The following is a 12,059-nucleotide window of genomic DNA, read 5'->3' as shown; positions in this document are numbered from 1 at the left end:
CGACTTTGATCGCATAAATATGCAAAACAACGGGGGAGGGATTTTGGGAGGGCAGGGGTTGGTTATCCGGCCGAGCCCTGGAATTCGTAATTGTCGGCTGCCCAATCAATCTCTATCTCGCTACATTCCCTCAATGCACTAAAAGAACTTTCGTTCATTTGTTTTACAGCTCTAAGAAAAATGTTTTTTTTACCAAAGCCGTTTTTAAATAAGCGTGTTTTGTATTTAAATATTTTTCCAAATTTCTATTTATTTAAATTAGGTGTGTTACATATGCTTTTTGTTATATTACAAAATTAGATTTTTTTTATATGTTGAACTATACCTACTTGTAAAGTTATGTGTTCTGTCTTGTTAATGTAATAAATATCATTATTTTTTGATTTTTTGAACTTTGAACATATTGTTATAATTGGGATTGTCTTAACCTTATTCATAAAAATAACTTTACAAAGTAGTAGAGGTTCTGCTAGGTGTACTGCTCCTTCCCTTTGCATTCCATGGATTTTTGCCTGCAATTCCTGTTAGGAGGGTGAGAAGCGACCGGGTTGCTGTTGCTATTAAATGCTGTTCGAAAATGGATTGCAAATGCCGCTTGAAATTTTGGTGCTGCCCTTCGTGCTGATGTTGTGGCTGTAGCTCTTGTTGGCAACACGTGCAATTTTCTGCCAGGCTATATGCACTTGGCCAAGTGTTGGCAACGTGCTTGTATTCTTGTATTTGTACATCTCTATCGATGTGCTAGATGGATGTAGCTTTGTGTGTGTGTTTATCTGGGTGTCTCGTTTAGCGTTTAATTCCAATTACCAATTTGCATTCGATTTAATCCCTAAAGCCAAACCAGAGATGGAACTTTTTAACGTAAAACCCAAAGTACATACTCATTTTTAAAAGTGTTAGTGTTATTATTTGGATATTTAAGAAGATATCTAAACTAAACCCTGTAAATTAAATTACCCAAGCATCTTTTCAATGCCATTTTGAACATTTCAAGCAGGTAGAAACCGTTAAAATAGTAAACATTGTAAGTACCGAAAGAGACTTCCTTTAAATCAAATTGTACCAGTTAAAAAAAACACGTGCTGGACACTGGTTTATGTCTTTATCCCCTTTCTCCTCGCTTCACCGCTTTTGACCCCACTCAACTAATGACCTATCGTACACCTACTTGCCACGCCCTCCGGACCGCTCGCCTGCACCTGGTTAACCACATCATAAACCTGGAGACTGCTCCGCCCCAATGCTCCATAGCCCCATTGCCCCATTGCCCCATTGCCATTGCCATATTGCCAGTGGTGCGTGAGTGTGTCTTTAAAAGACCGCAAAGCCACAATTCACACTCTTGGCCAACTTTCACATTTCCCTTGCATTTCCCGTTTGGCGTGTGAAAAACTTCGCAGACTTCCCAGTTCCGAAGGGGGGACCTCCACTTACTTGGCCATTGAAGTGCAATTAGCTGACTGCTAATTACATAGTCCAAACGGATGCGAAGGCTCTGACCAAGAACCGATGGCTTGGGGGCTCCTGCCACGCCCATCGACATCCCCGCCACAGTGGCTCCTGTATTCCGTCAGACTCGTATATTTTGCACTTTGCACGGCGCTCTCATAATGAAATTATGAAGCCAACGTGCACCAATTTCATATTGTGGCTGGCACTCTTCCCCGACTTCACTGCTTTCGCTCCTGGTGAACTTTCCTAATTGAGTTTCATACGGCCAGGACGGGACGGGACAGGATAGTAAACCATGCCGGGACCGCAGTCGCGTTTAATTGCATTGGCAAGGAGAGCGCGGTCCTCAACAGCCAGAGCCACCATCTGAGCAACCGCCAGCAGGTTGACAATGAACATGGCCCGAGGGGGAATGGAGTCGGAACTAAGGGTCGGGAGATATGGCCAAGGGTGGAAGCCCGACAAGTGTTGCCTACTTACTTGCGTTTCGCCTTTCGCTCCGCGGGCAGTCAATGAGGGCATAAACTACACCAAACAAAGCCGGCAAGATGGATAAAAGTCTCTGTCGTAATTCAGCTCCACACCGTAGAAAATAAGCCAACAAAGAAGTCAGAAGTTAAGGGTTTATCGCTATATTTTGATCTCTTTGGCATAAAAATCAAAGTAATAATTGGATTTTCGTGCAAATCAAAGCCATATTAATTGTGCTCATGCAGTTGCACAAATAATCAAAAGAAAAGAGAAATGCCTTGAAAGCTTAACAAGGTACACAACATTAAAAATCAACTTTAATCCTTAAAATGATAAACTATGTAACGCATTTAGTTTTTGTTTAATAGATTTATGAATGTACAGTTTGAAAACCTATATATCAACAAAGAATGGGTAACGAAAAACTCTTCAAATAATTTTCCCCTGTTCACTTAAGTTTTCTTGCAGCTATGGCTTGATGTTAGATTAGTGTTTGCTCGCTGGCAGCCCAGTCGCCTACTTAAATACTCCAGGCAACCCACTGAAATTTATTGCCAGCCAAAGCACAGTAAGTTGGCTATTTTCGGCTGCTGGCTGAGGAGCTGCAGCTGTAGCTAGAGTTGGCGAAAAGCTTTTAAACATTTCAACATTTCTCACTCCAGCTTAATGACTGCCGGGCAGGACATTAAACGCTTGTTGGCCGCATTAGGATTTCCGTAATGCAGTTGGCACAGCGAGGCTAGCAGCACTTCACCACCACCTTCTGCTCCTCATCCTCATCCCCATCCTCTTCCCCCCCCATTTACCCATTTACCAAGTTGGATGCGAGTTGCAGCTGCGAAATTCACTCTGAAGAGCTTTTCATTCGCAAGTGTTGCCCGAAAGTATGCAACGAGTTGTGCCAACAATGAAATTTGACTGGCGAAACTCCCAAGGACACCACCACCCAAAAGTGGGGGCGTGGCGTCGCCTTTCAGTGCAAAAACGTTAAGAGCCTTGGCCACAGCATCCGATTGAGGAGAGCTGCGATAATGGAGACATCTGTTCAACAATTTTAAGGGGATCCTGAACGGTGGGGGTTTGGTTTAATAAGGAGCTTAAGCAGAACGTTGCAAAATTTTAGTTGAAGTAGGGATTGTTTAGCATTTATTCAGTAATTAAGAAGTTGAACCACGAAACTTATTAATCACTTAACATTACATTATATATAGTAATTGCGGTTTTAGTACTGCCTATGAATAAAAACAAAACTAAACTAGAAATCTAAACTAAATATTTAAATAAATAAATTTAATTTTTAAGTTTTCTAACCTATTTAGCCGTTGTAAGCACTTGAATCAAATCTGCAATCAAAGTATTTTGCAAATATGCATAAATAAAATTGGTTTGCTCAAATCTTAAAGTATGGTGATAGGGGAAAATGGTCGAAGCTGGAACTAATTGGCTGTTATTAGTTGGCATTAGCTGAATTTATCTGAATTTGGATGGGGCTCCCTCTGCGATGTTTTGACACCATTCCTCCACTTTATATACTGGAATACAGTTATGTACTAATTAGACCATACAACCATACCCCTGCACACGAAGTCAGCTCAGCCACAAATACACGCACACAAGGCTCGCATTCATCGTGCATTACAAATTGAGGGACCACCTTTAATTGCAATCCCATATTCGCCATTGCTTTTCCACCTGCTCGTCCATGTCCTACTCCTCCTGCTCCATTCTTTGTGTTGCAACTGCCAAGTGGCTGGCACTTCACCACTAACGAATTGAAGGGAGGGTCGGGTGGAGAATTAGAGCAGAAGTCATGCGAATGCAAAGCACGTAAAAAACTCGAAAAAATATTATCAAACAAGAACGGTAATGTTGGTTTTGCAAAACCGAATCTGAGAATACCTTTGCAGATTGCCTCAAATTTTCAAAGTATTTGGGTTTTAAAGTTAAATTGTAAACGCTGTGCAAAGAAATTGCTGCCTTATGAATTTGTACAATGAATGGGAAACAATTTATTAAAAAGTCTAAATTTGATTGTCAAGTAAATATGCTGGCGTCCTCACAAGCGTAAAAATATTTCCATGTACAAACAATAAAGGCTTTCTGTGGTTAAAATTTATAAAGAAGAAATAGACTGACATTTGTCCCACCTTCCTTTTGTGCTGTTAAACATAGGAATATCCCATTCCCATAATACTTTTTGTTTCAGTTCGAACAGTTTTTTGTAAATAAATTATACCTTTCGTAAGAGTATAAAGACACACACAAAAATGTTCGCTGTTATTATTTTACTTGCGCTGGCTACATACACATTATTTTGTTGTAGTATTTTGCCTTTGTTGTTGCTGGTTGCTGCTGTTTCTTTTCTGTATTATTATTATTTTACGCGCATGCATAAATTCCACCGAGAAGCAAACCGAGTGCAGTAAAGAAGGAACAAATGTTGTTTGTTTGCCTTATTATTGCAGTGGAATGGCCGAGGGAATTATGGGGCGGGCGTATTCAGGGAGTTGAAATGGGGTAAGCTAAGGAGATGGGGAGGTGGTGAGGTCCCTTTGCAGGTGTATGTTATTGCAACAGTAAACACACAAAGCAAACAACTATAAGGACATAAAAGTTGAAATTAAAGAAAAAACTTCAGAGGTGGAAAGAGGGGTGAAAGGTGTGGCTGCTTGTTAGTCCGACAAACCGGAAGTGACTCACATACACCGAGCGTTTACGTTAAACAGCAGATTCAAGTGTTGTGCAGCTTTTGTGCTTTGTTTAGGCCCTTTGTTTTTACATTCATACCTTGGCTAAACGAGAAACAAAGTGGGGAAATACTGGGGAGAAACTAAATATTACCTGAAACAGTATCCATTTCCACACTCCAATTATCTCCAACTAATGGGTAAATATTCCCGATTTTCGGTGGATAAATGTTTTGCAAATTTGTAAATTTCATTTACAAAGACCAAACCATCATAAACTGACTCTCGAAATAGGACAACACAATTGCCCATCGAGATAATTGAGTGGCCTCCGGAAGAGAAATGGTGGTGGCGCCCTGCTGGGCCCATTAAAACGCCGTTAGTTTTCAGTTTTCCCGAGCAGGAATTTGATGCGCTCATTAGCATCGAGTGACCCTTGGTCAAGGGCCCGGTTCAACAACAGCAGCTTCTAATTGGAAGCACCCTCTTAACAAGGAGATGAATGGGCAAATGGGGATATCCAATTCACACCAGGATAGGGGCACCGTTGTAGCGATTCTATTTTAGATCCTTCTGCGTTGCCCAGCCATTAGCTTTGCCGAACGACCTGCCAGTTCGAACAGTTCGGCTTAAATTTCTGAGTCGTAAATGGTACTAATTGGTTTTCCAACCTTTTGCTGCGCATATTTGCTAAATTGATTGATTGATGATGACCTTTATTGTTTTCCCGTAAATTCTCTTTCAATATCAATCATTGATTTAAACAAAAGTTTAACCTTTGGTAATTGTATTTATGTGTACTAAGAGTTAAGCATATAATTAAGCCTCTGTCTCTAACAGATGAATTAAATTTTAAATACCTCTTATTTTTAGTGTGAGTATATAAAAATCACATGGAGAGAAACAAAATATGGTTCGCCAATGGTTCTCAGCTAAGTGTTTGCACACCAGGCTTAAGCATTTCCCACAACACCTCCAAATTCTTTAATAAACTCACTCATAAACACACACACACACTGGCTTGGGCACTAAATAAATAGCAATAAAAGCCGAAAAATAACCAGGTTTACGGCGGCTCCTTCGGCTGCTGCTTTTGCCGCGGTTGGATGACTACCTCTCCGGAGTGCCCTTCAAGCGTTTGTTTTGCCGAAAAGTTGGCCACTGAACAGAAATTACCCATACGCCGCGTGGGCCGGTGATTGAGAACAACGAGAGATACATACTCCGTTGAGGTCCTGAAGCACAATGCTCCCGTTTTCATAAGTACATAAATCTGAAACTTGTGGATCATAAATAAGCTGCTCGTTCCCCGGAAATGGGGATACCATGGCTCGCAGGCAACTGTTCAAACTTAGTCGGTCTCTGCGTCTTGTGCACCACTTTAAAATGCATTAGAAACCAATAAACCATTTTGCTTTGGCCCACAACCGAAACATCTACGATCTTTCGAAACATAAAACATACTTAACAGACAATTAAGAAGAACCAAAATTCAATTTAGACCCAAATATTTTCCTACTATTTGAGGATGCAAGATACCATCTACGATCTTTTGAAAAGCAGTTCATTGAATTATCTTTAGACCTAAATAATAAGGACATTCGCTTGCTTGTTGAATTTTTGTGGTAAAAATTAAATTTAACTGTTAAATTTAACAAACAATATACTGATATATACAACAATGACCATCCAGGTGTGACGTGTTAAATATATTTGCCTTCTGGGCTTATAATAAAAAAAGTTTAAAATGGATATAATTTTTAAAATAAAAATGGATGATAATCAAAGCGAAAAATATTTAAATTGACTATGAAATACTTTGATTTACTAATTTTATTTACCAGTTAACACATAACAGGCCTTTAATACATTGCATTTTTGTCTATTGATTGCAGGCACCCAATAGAGACATGCCACCCACCGAACTGAGGAGACTGGTCCTGGGCGTGGTCATCGCCACCGTGGTCCTGGCGCTCGGAGCTGGAGGAGTCCTGGGCGAGAGCTCGTCCACCTGCGGACCCAACTTCCCGGCGGCTTGCAGCTGCGGCAGGGAGTTGTACGAGAGCGAGACGCAGTACGTGGTGAACTGCACGAACGCCGGACTGCGGAACACCAGTGTGCTGGAGTTCATGCCCGACCAGGTGGAGGTGCTCATCTTCACGGGCAACCGCATCGCCGAGCTGCCGTGGAACGTCTTCGGCAGCATCAACGACTACAAGCAGCTGCGCATCGTGGACATGAGCAGCAACCACATCCGCGAGATTCGCGGCAAGAGCTACCACCATGTGCCGCGCGTGGAGCGCCTGATCCTTAACCACAACAATCTGAGCATCTCGCGGTTCGACGACGAGGTGAACCACCACCATCCGCGCGTCTTCTCGAACTTCATAAACCTGCAGAGTCTGCACCTGACCGATGCCTTCGAGGACAACAGTTCGCCGCAGCTGAGCGAGGATCTGCACGACATCTTCGTGAACAGCCAACTGGTTAAGCTGCAGAAGCTGCATCTGGAGCAGAACGAGATCACGCACTTCAAGGACCGCAACGTCTTCTGCGATCTGCCCTCGCTGCGCGACCTCCACCTGGGCGACAACGAGCTGCGCGACCTCAACTTCGAGGTGCGCTGCCTAAACAACCTGCGCTTCCTCGATCTGGAGCGCAACAAGTTCGGCTTCGTGAAGCCCAGCGATCTGCGGGTGCTCAACGAGCTGGAGGATCGCCCCAACCGCACGGCTAACCTGATCGTGGACTTCAACCTAAACCCCTTCGTCTGCGACTGCCGCATCGCCCCGTTCCGCACGTGGATACCCAGCACCCGAGTGACGGTGCGCAACAAGGACAGTCTGATGTGCTTCCACTCGCCGGGCCGCGTGGACTCCTCGCCCGTCCACCTCCTCCAAATGGACATGGGCCAGTGTGCGGACGCTATTGCCGCCGCTGCCACCATCCTGAACACCGCCGAGCAGGAGCAGCGCTACGGGGGCGCTGAGGCGTCTGTCCAGCCGCAGGCCCACATCAGCGGACACACGGCCACCCTGATCTTCCTGCTGATCGTGCTTAGCATGATCCTGCTCGGACTGCTGGTGGCGCTCGTTTACGTCAGCCGCGACAAGTTGAAGTACATGATCACGCCGGTGTTCGACAATGTGGCCAAGAAGGTGCAGTACACATCGATCAAGGACGAGGACTGCCCGGAGGTGCACGTTTAGAGATCACACAACCATACTTCATCCACAGGATTAACACAAAAAGAGAAAGGGAAAGGATTGATACCCGGTTTTCAATTAAAAATCCGATCAAAAGATGATGCCATTTAGAGTTCTAAAAATTTACTCAAATTCACAAGTTCCTGCCACTTAAAATTGCTAAGGATTTTGTAGGGATTTCTTCAGTAGAAATTGTACTTTCTGGCTAAAGCAATAATTTTAAAATTATAAAACTTTGAAACTAAAAGAAATTTGGACAAAAAAAATTTGCAATCTTTAAAACTTGATCGGATTTGAACCCGAAACCGGCCCCATCAACCTCAGTTTCGTTTTTGCCATTCGCGTTACGCAAAACGTGTGCCATTCACAACAGACGGGGATGAGAAGGAGGAGATAATTGGATCACTTTAACATATAGTCCTAACCCGAATAAGGACTCCAGCCTCTTGTTTCGTAGTACTTAAGCCAATTGTTGCATTTAACAACAGATGGAATGTGGCCGCAAAAATTACTGCAACACAACCAACCACATAACACGGGCAGCACACAATTTCGTTAGTCTTAGCAGTTTTCTAACTTAACCTTAAGTCAGTTATACGTTCTATGATTTCCACACAAAGGAAAGGAATCGTACGAGATGAGAAGAAGGCAAAGCGGGCCTATAACAACCGATTTGACCACACATATATAGTGACATATATATATATATATAGAAACAGACACATATATATATACATGCATATATCGTAACAAACACTTTAGTGTTATCTGTGATTTAAGTTTAGTAGCTTTACTTTGTTAAAACTCTGCAGAACGAACATTTTAAATCGAAATTGGTCAAAAACAAACTTCAATTCTTTTTATAGCATAACAGATAATTCTATACTTAAAGATATGTAAAATGTTTTGATGCTTAATATGTTGTTAATCAATTAATTTGTCAATTATACTAGCTATACGATGATTTCACCCTTGATTTACTACCATTAACAAGCATTTTTTATAAATAAACTTTTGAAAAATGAAAGAGTACGAATTAGTTTTTTGTGGGATTGTTAAATGATACCTTTTGAACTTGTAAATACTTTGACCATTAGTTTTAAAAGAAATTTATCTTCGCGCTTATTTGTAAGGAACTTGAATTTCGATAGCTGGTTGTTATCGGTGTGTGCCACTATTTAAATCGCGATATTAGCGACAGCCCTGGTTTGACATATCGATAACAGTGCCCACAATATTCGGTCACATTCCAACACTTCTTATCCCGCCGCCTAAAAAAATAATAAATTTATTGTTTACTTTGTGAGTTCCAGTTGTATTGATACATTTTTAGGTTTCTAAAAGATAAAGTAAATATATCATAGTACGAACAAAATATGGTTCGTATCTACTCGAATTTTTAGCAACGAGATTTAGAGTCAAGGTCAAGGCTGTAACCCAAAAATGATCATGAAACTTACTTTCATTGGAAAACGTTATCAGTAGTTTTCAAATTAGAAAATCTATATCAGCATCGAACAGGTAGCGGTGTTTTGGCTTATGGCAGCTGTTTTTAGGTGAATTTCTGTGTAATTTATAATTTCAATTGTACCTTCTACGTATTTGTTTATTTGCATATTACAGTGTGCAAGTGTGTGTGAGCGCTTCAAGCAAAATCATATTCGCTTATAGATATTCCGCTAGTCTAATCAGAATTCAGTGTCATTATGCAACCTCACCGCGCACTGCAGGGCTCCAGCATTTAACTTCAACAATTGCATTTAACCAGTGATATTTTATTGTTACAATTAAGATCATTCAACAAGCACCTAGACAGGCAAAGTGCGTGCTTATCGCTCTATAAACCGACACGCGGTGATAAGGCAACGGAAGCATTCCAATACTAAAGTCACCTTTTTACAGATGCTCCGCCGCTGTGGATTAACTCTATCCGCTGCCAAGAGAAGCTTGCGAGATCAGTTCCGGTTTCAAATCCAGCGCCACCAGCAAACCGCCAGTAACATGGACAAGTTCGACCTGCCCAAGAGACTGCAGGGCAGCACGCCCAGCGTCTGGAACGAGTACATCGCCCTGGCCATGCAATACAAACCATTGAATCTGGGCCAGGGATTCCCCGACGATGCCGCGCCTGAGTACGTGACCCACTCGTTGGCGGACATTGCCAAGGACGAGAATCCGCTCCTGCATCAGTACACTCGTGGCTATGGGCATGTCCGCCTGGTCAATGCCCTTTCAAAGCTGTACAGCGGTCTGGTCGGTAAGGAACTGAATCCCCTCAGTGACATCCTGATCACCTCCGGCGCCTACGAGGCGCTCTACTCCACCATCATGGGACATGTTGACGTTGGCGATGAGGTGATCATCATAGAACCCTTCTTCGACTGCTACGAGCCTATGGTAAAGATGGCCGGCGGAGTGCCCCGCTTTGTTCCCCTCAAATTGGTAAGAAGTCCCACAGATAACCAAGAATAGTTCCCCCATTCAAATGTCCAATTTGTAGCGCAAGGCGGAGTGTCCCATAAGCTCCGCGGACTGGGTGCTGGACGATGCTGAATTCGAGGGATTGTTTAACTCGAAAACCAAGATGATCATCCTGAATACACCTCACAATCCCATTGGCAAGGTCTTCAATCGACAGGAACTGGAGCGGATTGCCGAGCTGTGCCGCAAGTGGAACGTGCTTTGCGTCTCGGATGAGGTGTACGAGTGGCTGGTCTTCGACGGAGCGGAGCACATCCGCATTTGCACGCTGCCGGGCATGTGGGACCGCACCATCACTTTGGGATCAGCGGGCAAGACCTTCTCCGTGACCGGTTGGAAGATCGGATGGGCCTACGGACCAGCCCAGCTCATCCGCAACCTGCAGATGGTGCACCAGAACTCGGTGTACACCTGTCCCACGCCTCTGCAGGAGGGAGTGGCGCGCAGCTTTGAGGTGGAGCTGGAACGTCTAGGCAAGCCAGAGAGCTACTTCCTCAGCCTGCCACGCGAACTCAAGCAGAAGCGGGACTTCATGGCCAAGTTCTTGTCCGAGGCCGGCATGCGCCCCACCATTCCTGAGGGCGGCTACTTTATGCTGGCCGACTGGTCGCCACTGACGGACAAAGTGGATCTGAGCTCCGAGCCTGACAAGCACCGTGACTACAAGTTCACCAAGTGGATGACCAAGAACATGGGCCTGCAGGGCATTCCGCCCAGTGCGTTCTACAGCGAGCCGAACAAGCATTTGGGCGAGGACTTTGTGCGGTACTGCTTTATCAAGAAGCAGGAGAACCTGGACAAGGCAGCCGAGCTACTTAGCAAATGGAAAAAGTAGACGGATAATAAACGAATTTGTTTTCAATTGCTTTGTTTATCTCTACCGGAATGCAGTTCCCTAACCTGGGTGTTATGTAACCAAGGGAGGGAAACAACCGAGTGCTGGTGTGGTAGCCTTACTCCAATCTCCATTTATTATTAATCCAACAACATGTTCATCCGCACCATATATGTATGGGTAGCTAGTGTCGCTGTACGGTGTGTATTATAGTGTGTGTAGTGTGTTTAAACTAGTCCAGCAGAGTGCTCCGCTTAGGCATCGTACACGGACTTCAGGGCCAACTCGGGCTTGTCGTAGCCCAGCTCCTCGATGGTTGGGATGCCCAGCTCCTGCAGCGTGGGAGTGATCTTCTCCAGCAAGTAGGGATAGAGGGTGGCCTTCTGGTCACCGCACTTGTCCTTGCATCCCTCCAGCCACCTGATGGCCAGGGCGATGTCGTTGACGCGACGAGTGGCGCGCAGACCGGCCTCGATGATCTTGGGGCTGGGCACCAGATCCATGCCCAGCAGGTCGTTCATGCCCTTGCGGATCTCCCAGCCGTCGATGCCATCGCGGCTGAAGTACTTCTCGTAGCGCTTGTCGAACTCCTCAGCCGATTCCTCGGTTCCGTGCAGGCAGCGCACGGCGGCCACGCGCGACGATGTGCCGACGAGGCTGCCGCGGAGGGCAGATGCCAGGTTGCGGGCCGTGATGCTCAACATGGCTGCGTTTTGGGGCGGAAAAATGCTGTTTAATTGCAAAAATTTGGTTAAGTAACAGCTCGACTCACTTTTCTTGTTCTTGCTACTTTTCACACGGGTATGACAGATCTGAGAGACGATGGGCAACACTGGTGAGCCAGGGATAGGCAACTGCAGAATGACAGGATCCGGTAGCACTGGCATACCAAACACTTGTCACCGATAGTCGCAGCAAACAATCGAT

The 12,059-nt window shown here is 44.3% G+C and overlaps 3 protein-coding genes across 10 annotated transcripts in view; 2 read left to right on the top strand and 1 right to left on the bottom strand.

Annotated features, from left to right (window-relative positions):
- Nucleotides 1-8,843, top strand: part of LOC108140540 (trophoblast glycoprotein) — a 43,555-nt gene extending 34,712 nt beyond the window's left edge. For all 4 annotated transcript variants that reach the window (XM_041709520.1, XM_017263369.1, XM_017263370.1 and 1 more), the window contains one exon: nt 6,506-8,843. In XM_041709520.1, the coding sequence (XP_041565454.1) occupies nt 6,521-7,819 (1,299 nt within the window). In that variant the 5' untranslated portion in view covers nt 6,506-6,520 and the 3' untranslated portion in view covers nt 7,820-8,843. The remainder of the gene's footprint in view (nt 1-6,505) is intronic.
- Nucleotides 8,844-9,028: 185 nt separating this feature from the next.
- On the top strand, nt 9,029-11,159 carry LOC108140538 (kynurenine--oxoglutarate transaminase 3). Of its 5 annotated transcripts, none has more exons than XM_017263364.2 (3): nt 9,029-9,118; nt 9,719-10,258; nt 10,317-11,159. In XM_017263364.2, the coding sequence occupies exons 2-3, from the start codon at nt 9,719-9,721 to the stop codon at nt 11,130-11,132; spliced, it is 1,356 nt and encodes a 451-aa protein (XP_017118853.1). In that variant the 5' UTR covers nt 9,029-9,118; the 3' UTR covers nt 11,133-11,159. The 5 variants fall into 5 exon arrangements, with proteins under 5 accessions (XP_017118853.1, XP_017118854.1, XP_017118852.1 ...); XM_017263365.2 differs by having other exon boundaries at nt 9,056-9,165; XM_017263363.2 differs by having other exon boundaries at nt 9,093-9,195.
- Nucleotides 11,160-11,234: 75 nt separating this feature from the next.
- LOC108140541 (cytochrome c oxidase subunit 5A, mitochondrial) lies at nt 11,235-12,011 on the bottom strand. Its single transcript, XM_017263371.2, has 2 exons — nt 11,905-12,011; nt 11,235-11,838 (listed from the first exon to the last, which is right to left on the bottom strand). Exon 2 carries the CDS (start codon nt 11,834-11,836, stop codon nt 11,387-11,389), a length of 450 nt encoding a protein of 149 aa, XP_017118860.1. The 5' UTR covers nt 11,837-11,838; nt 11,905-12,011; the 3' UTR covers nt 11,235-11,386.
- Nucleotides 12,012-12,059: the final 48 nt, after the last annotated feature.

This window comes from Drosophila elegans, unplaced genomic scaffold (genome assembly GCF_018152505.1).
Source record: "Drosophila elegans isolate 14027-0461.03 unplaced genomic scaffold, ASM1815250v1 contig_476, whole genome shotgun sequence".
NCBI lineage: Eukaryota > Metazoa > Arthropoda > Insecta > Diptera > Drosophilidae > Drosophila > Drosophila elegans.
Note: the sequence above shows the minus strand (reverse complement) of the source record. Positions and strands in the feature narration are given on the sequence as shown.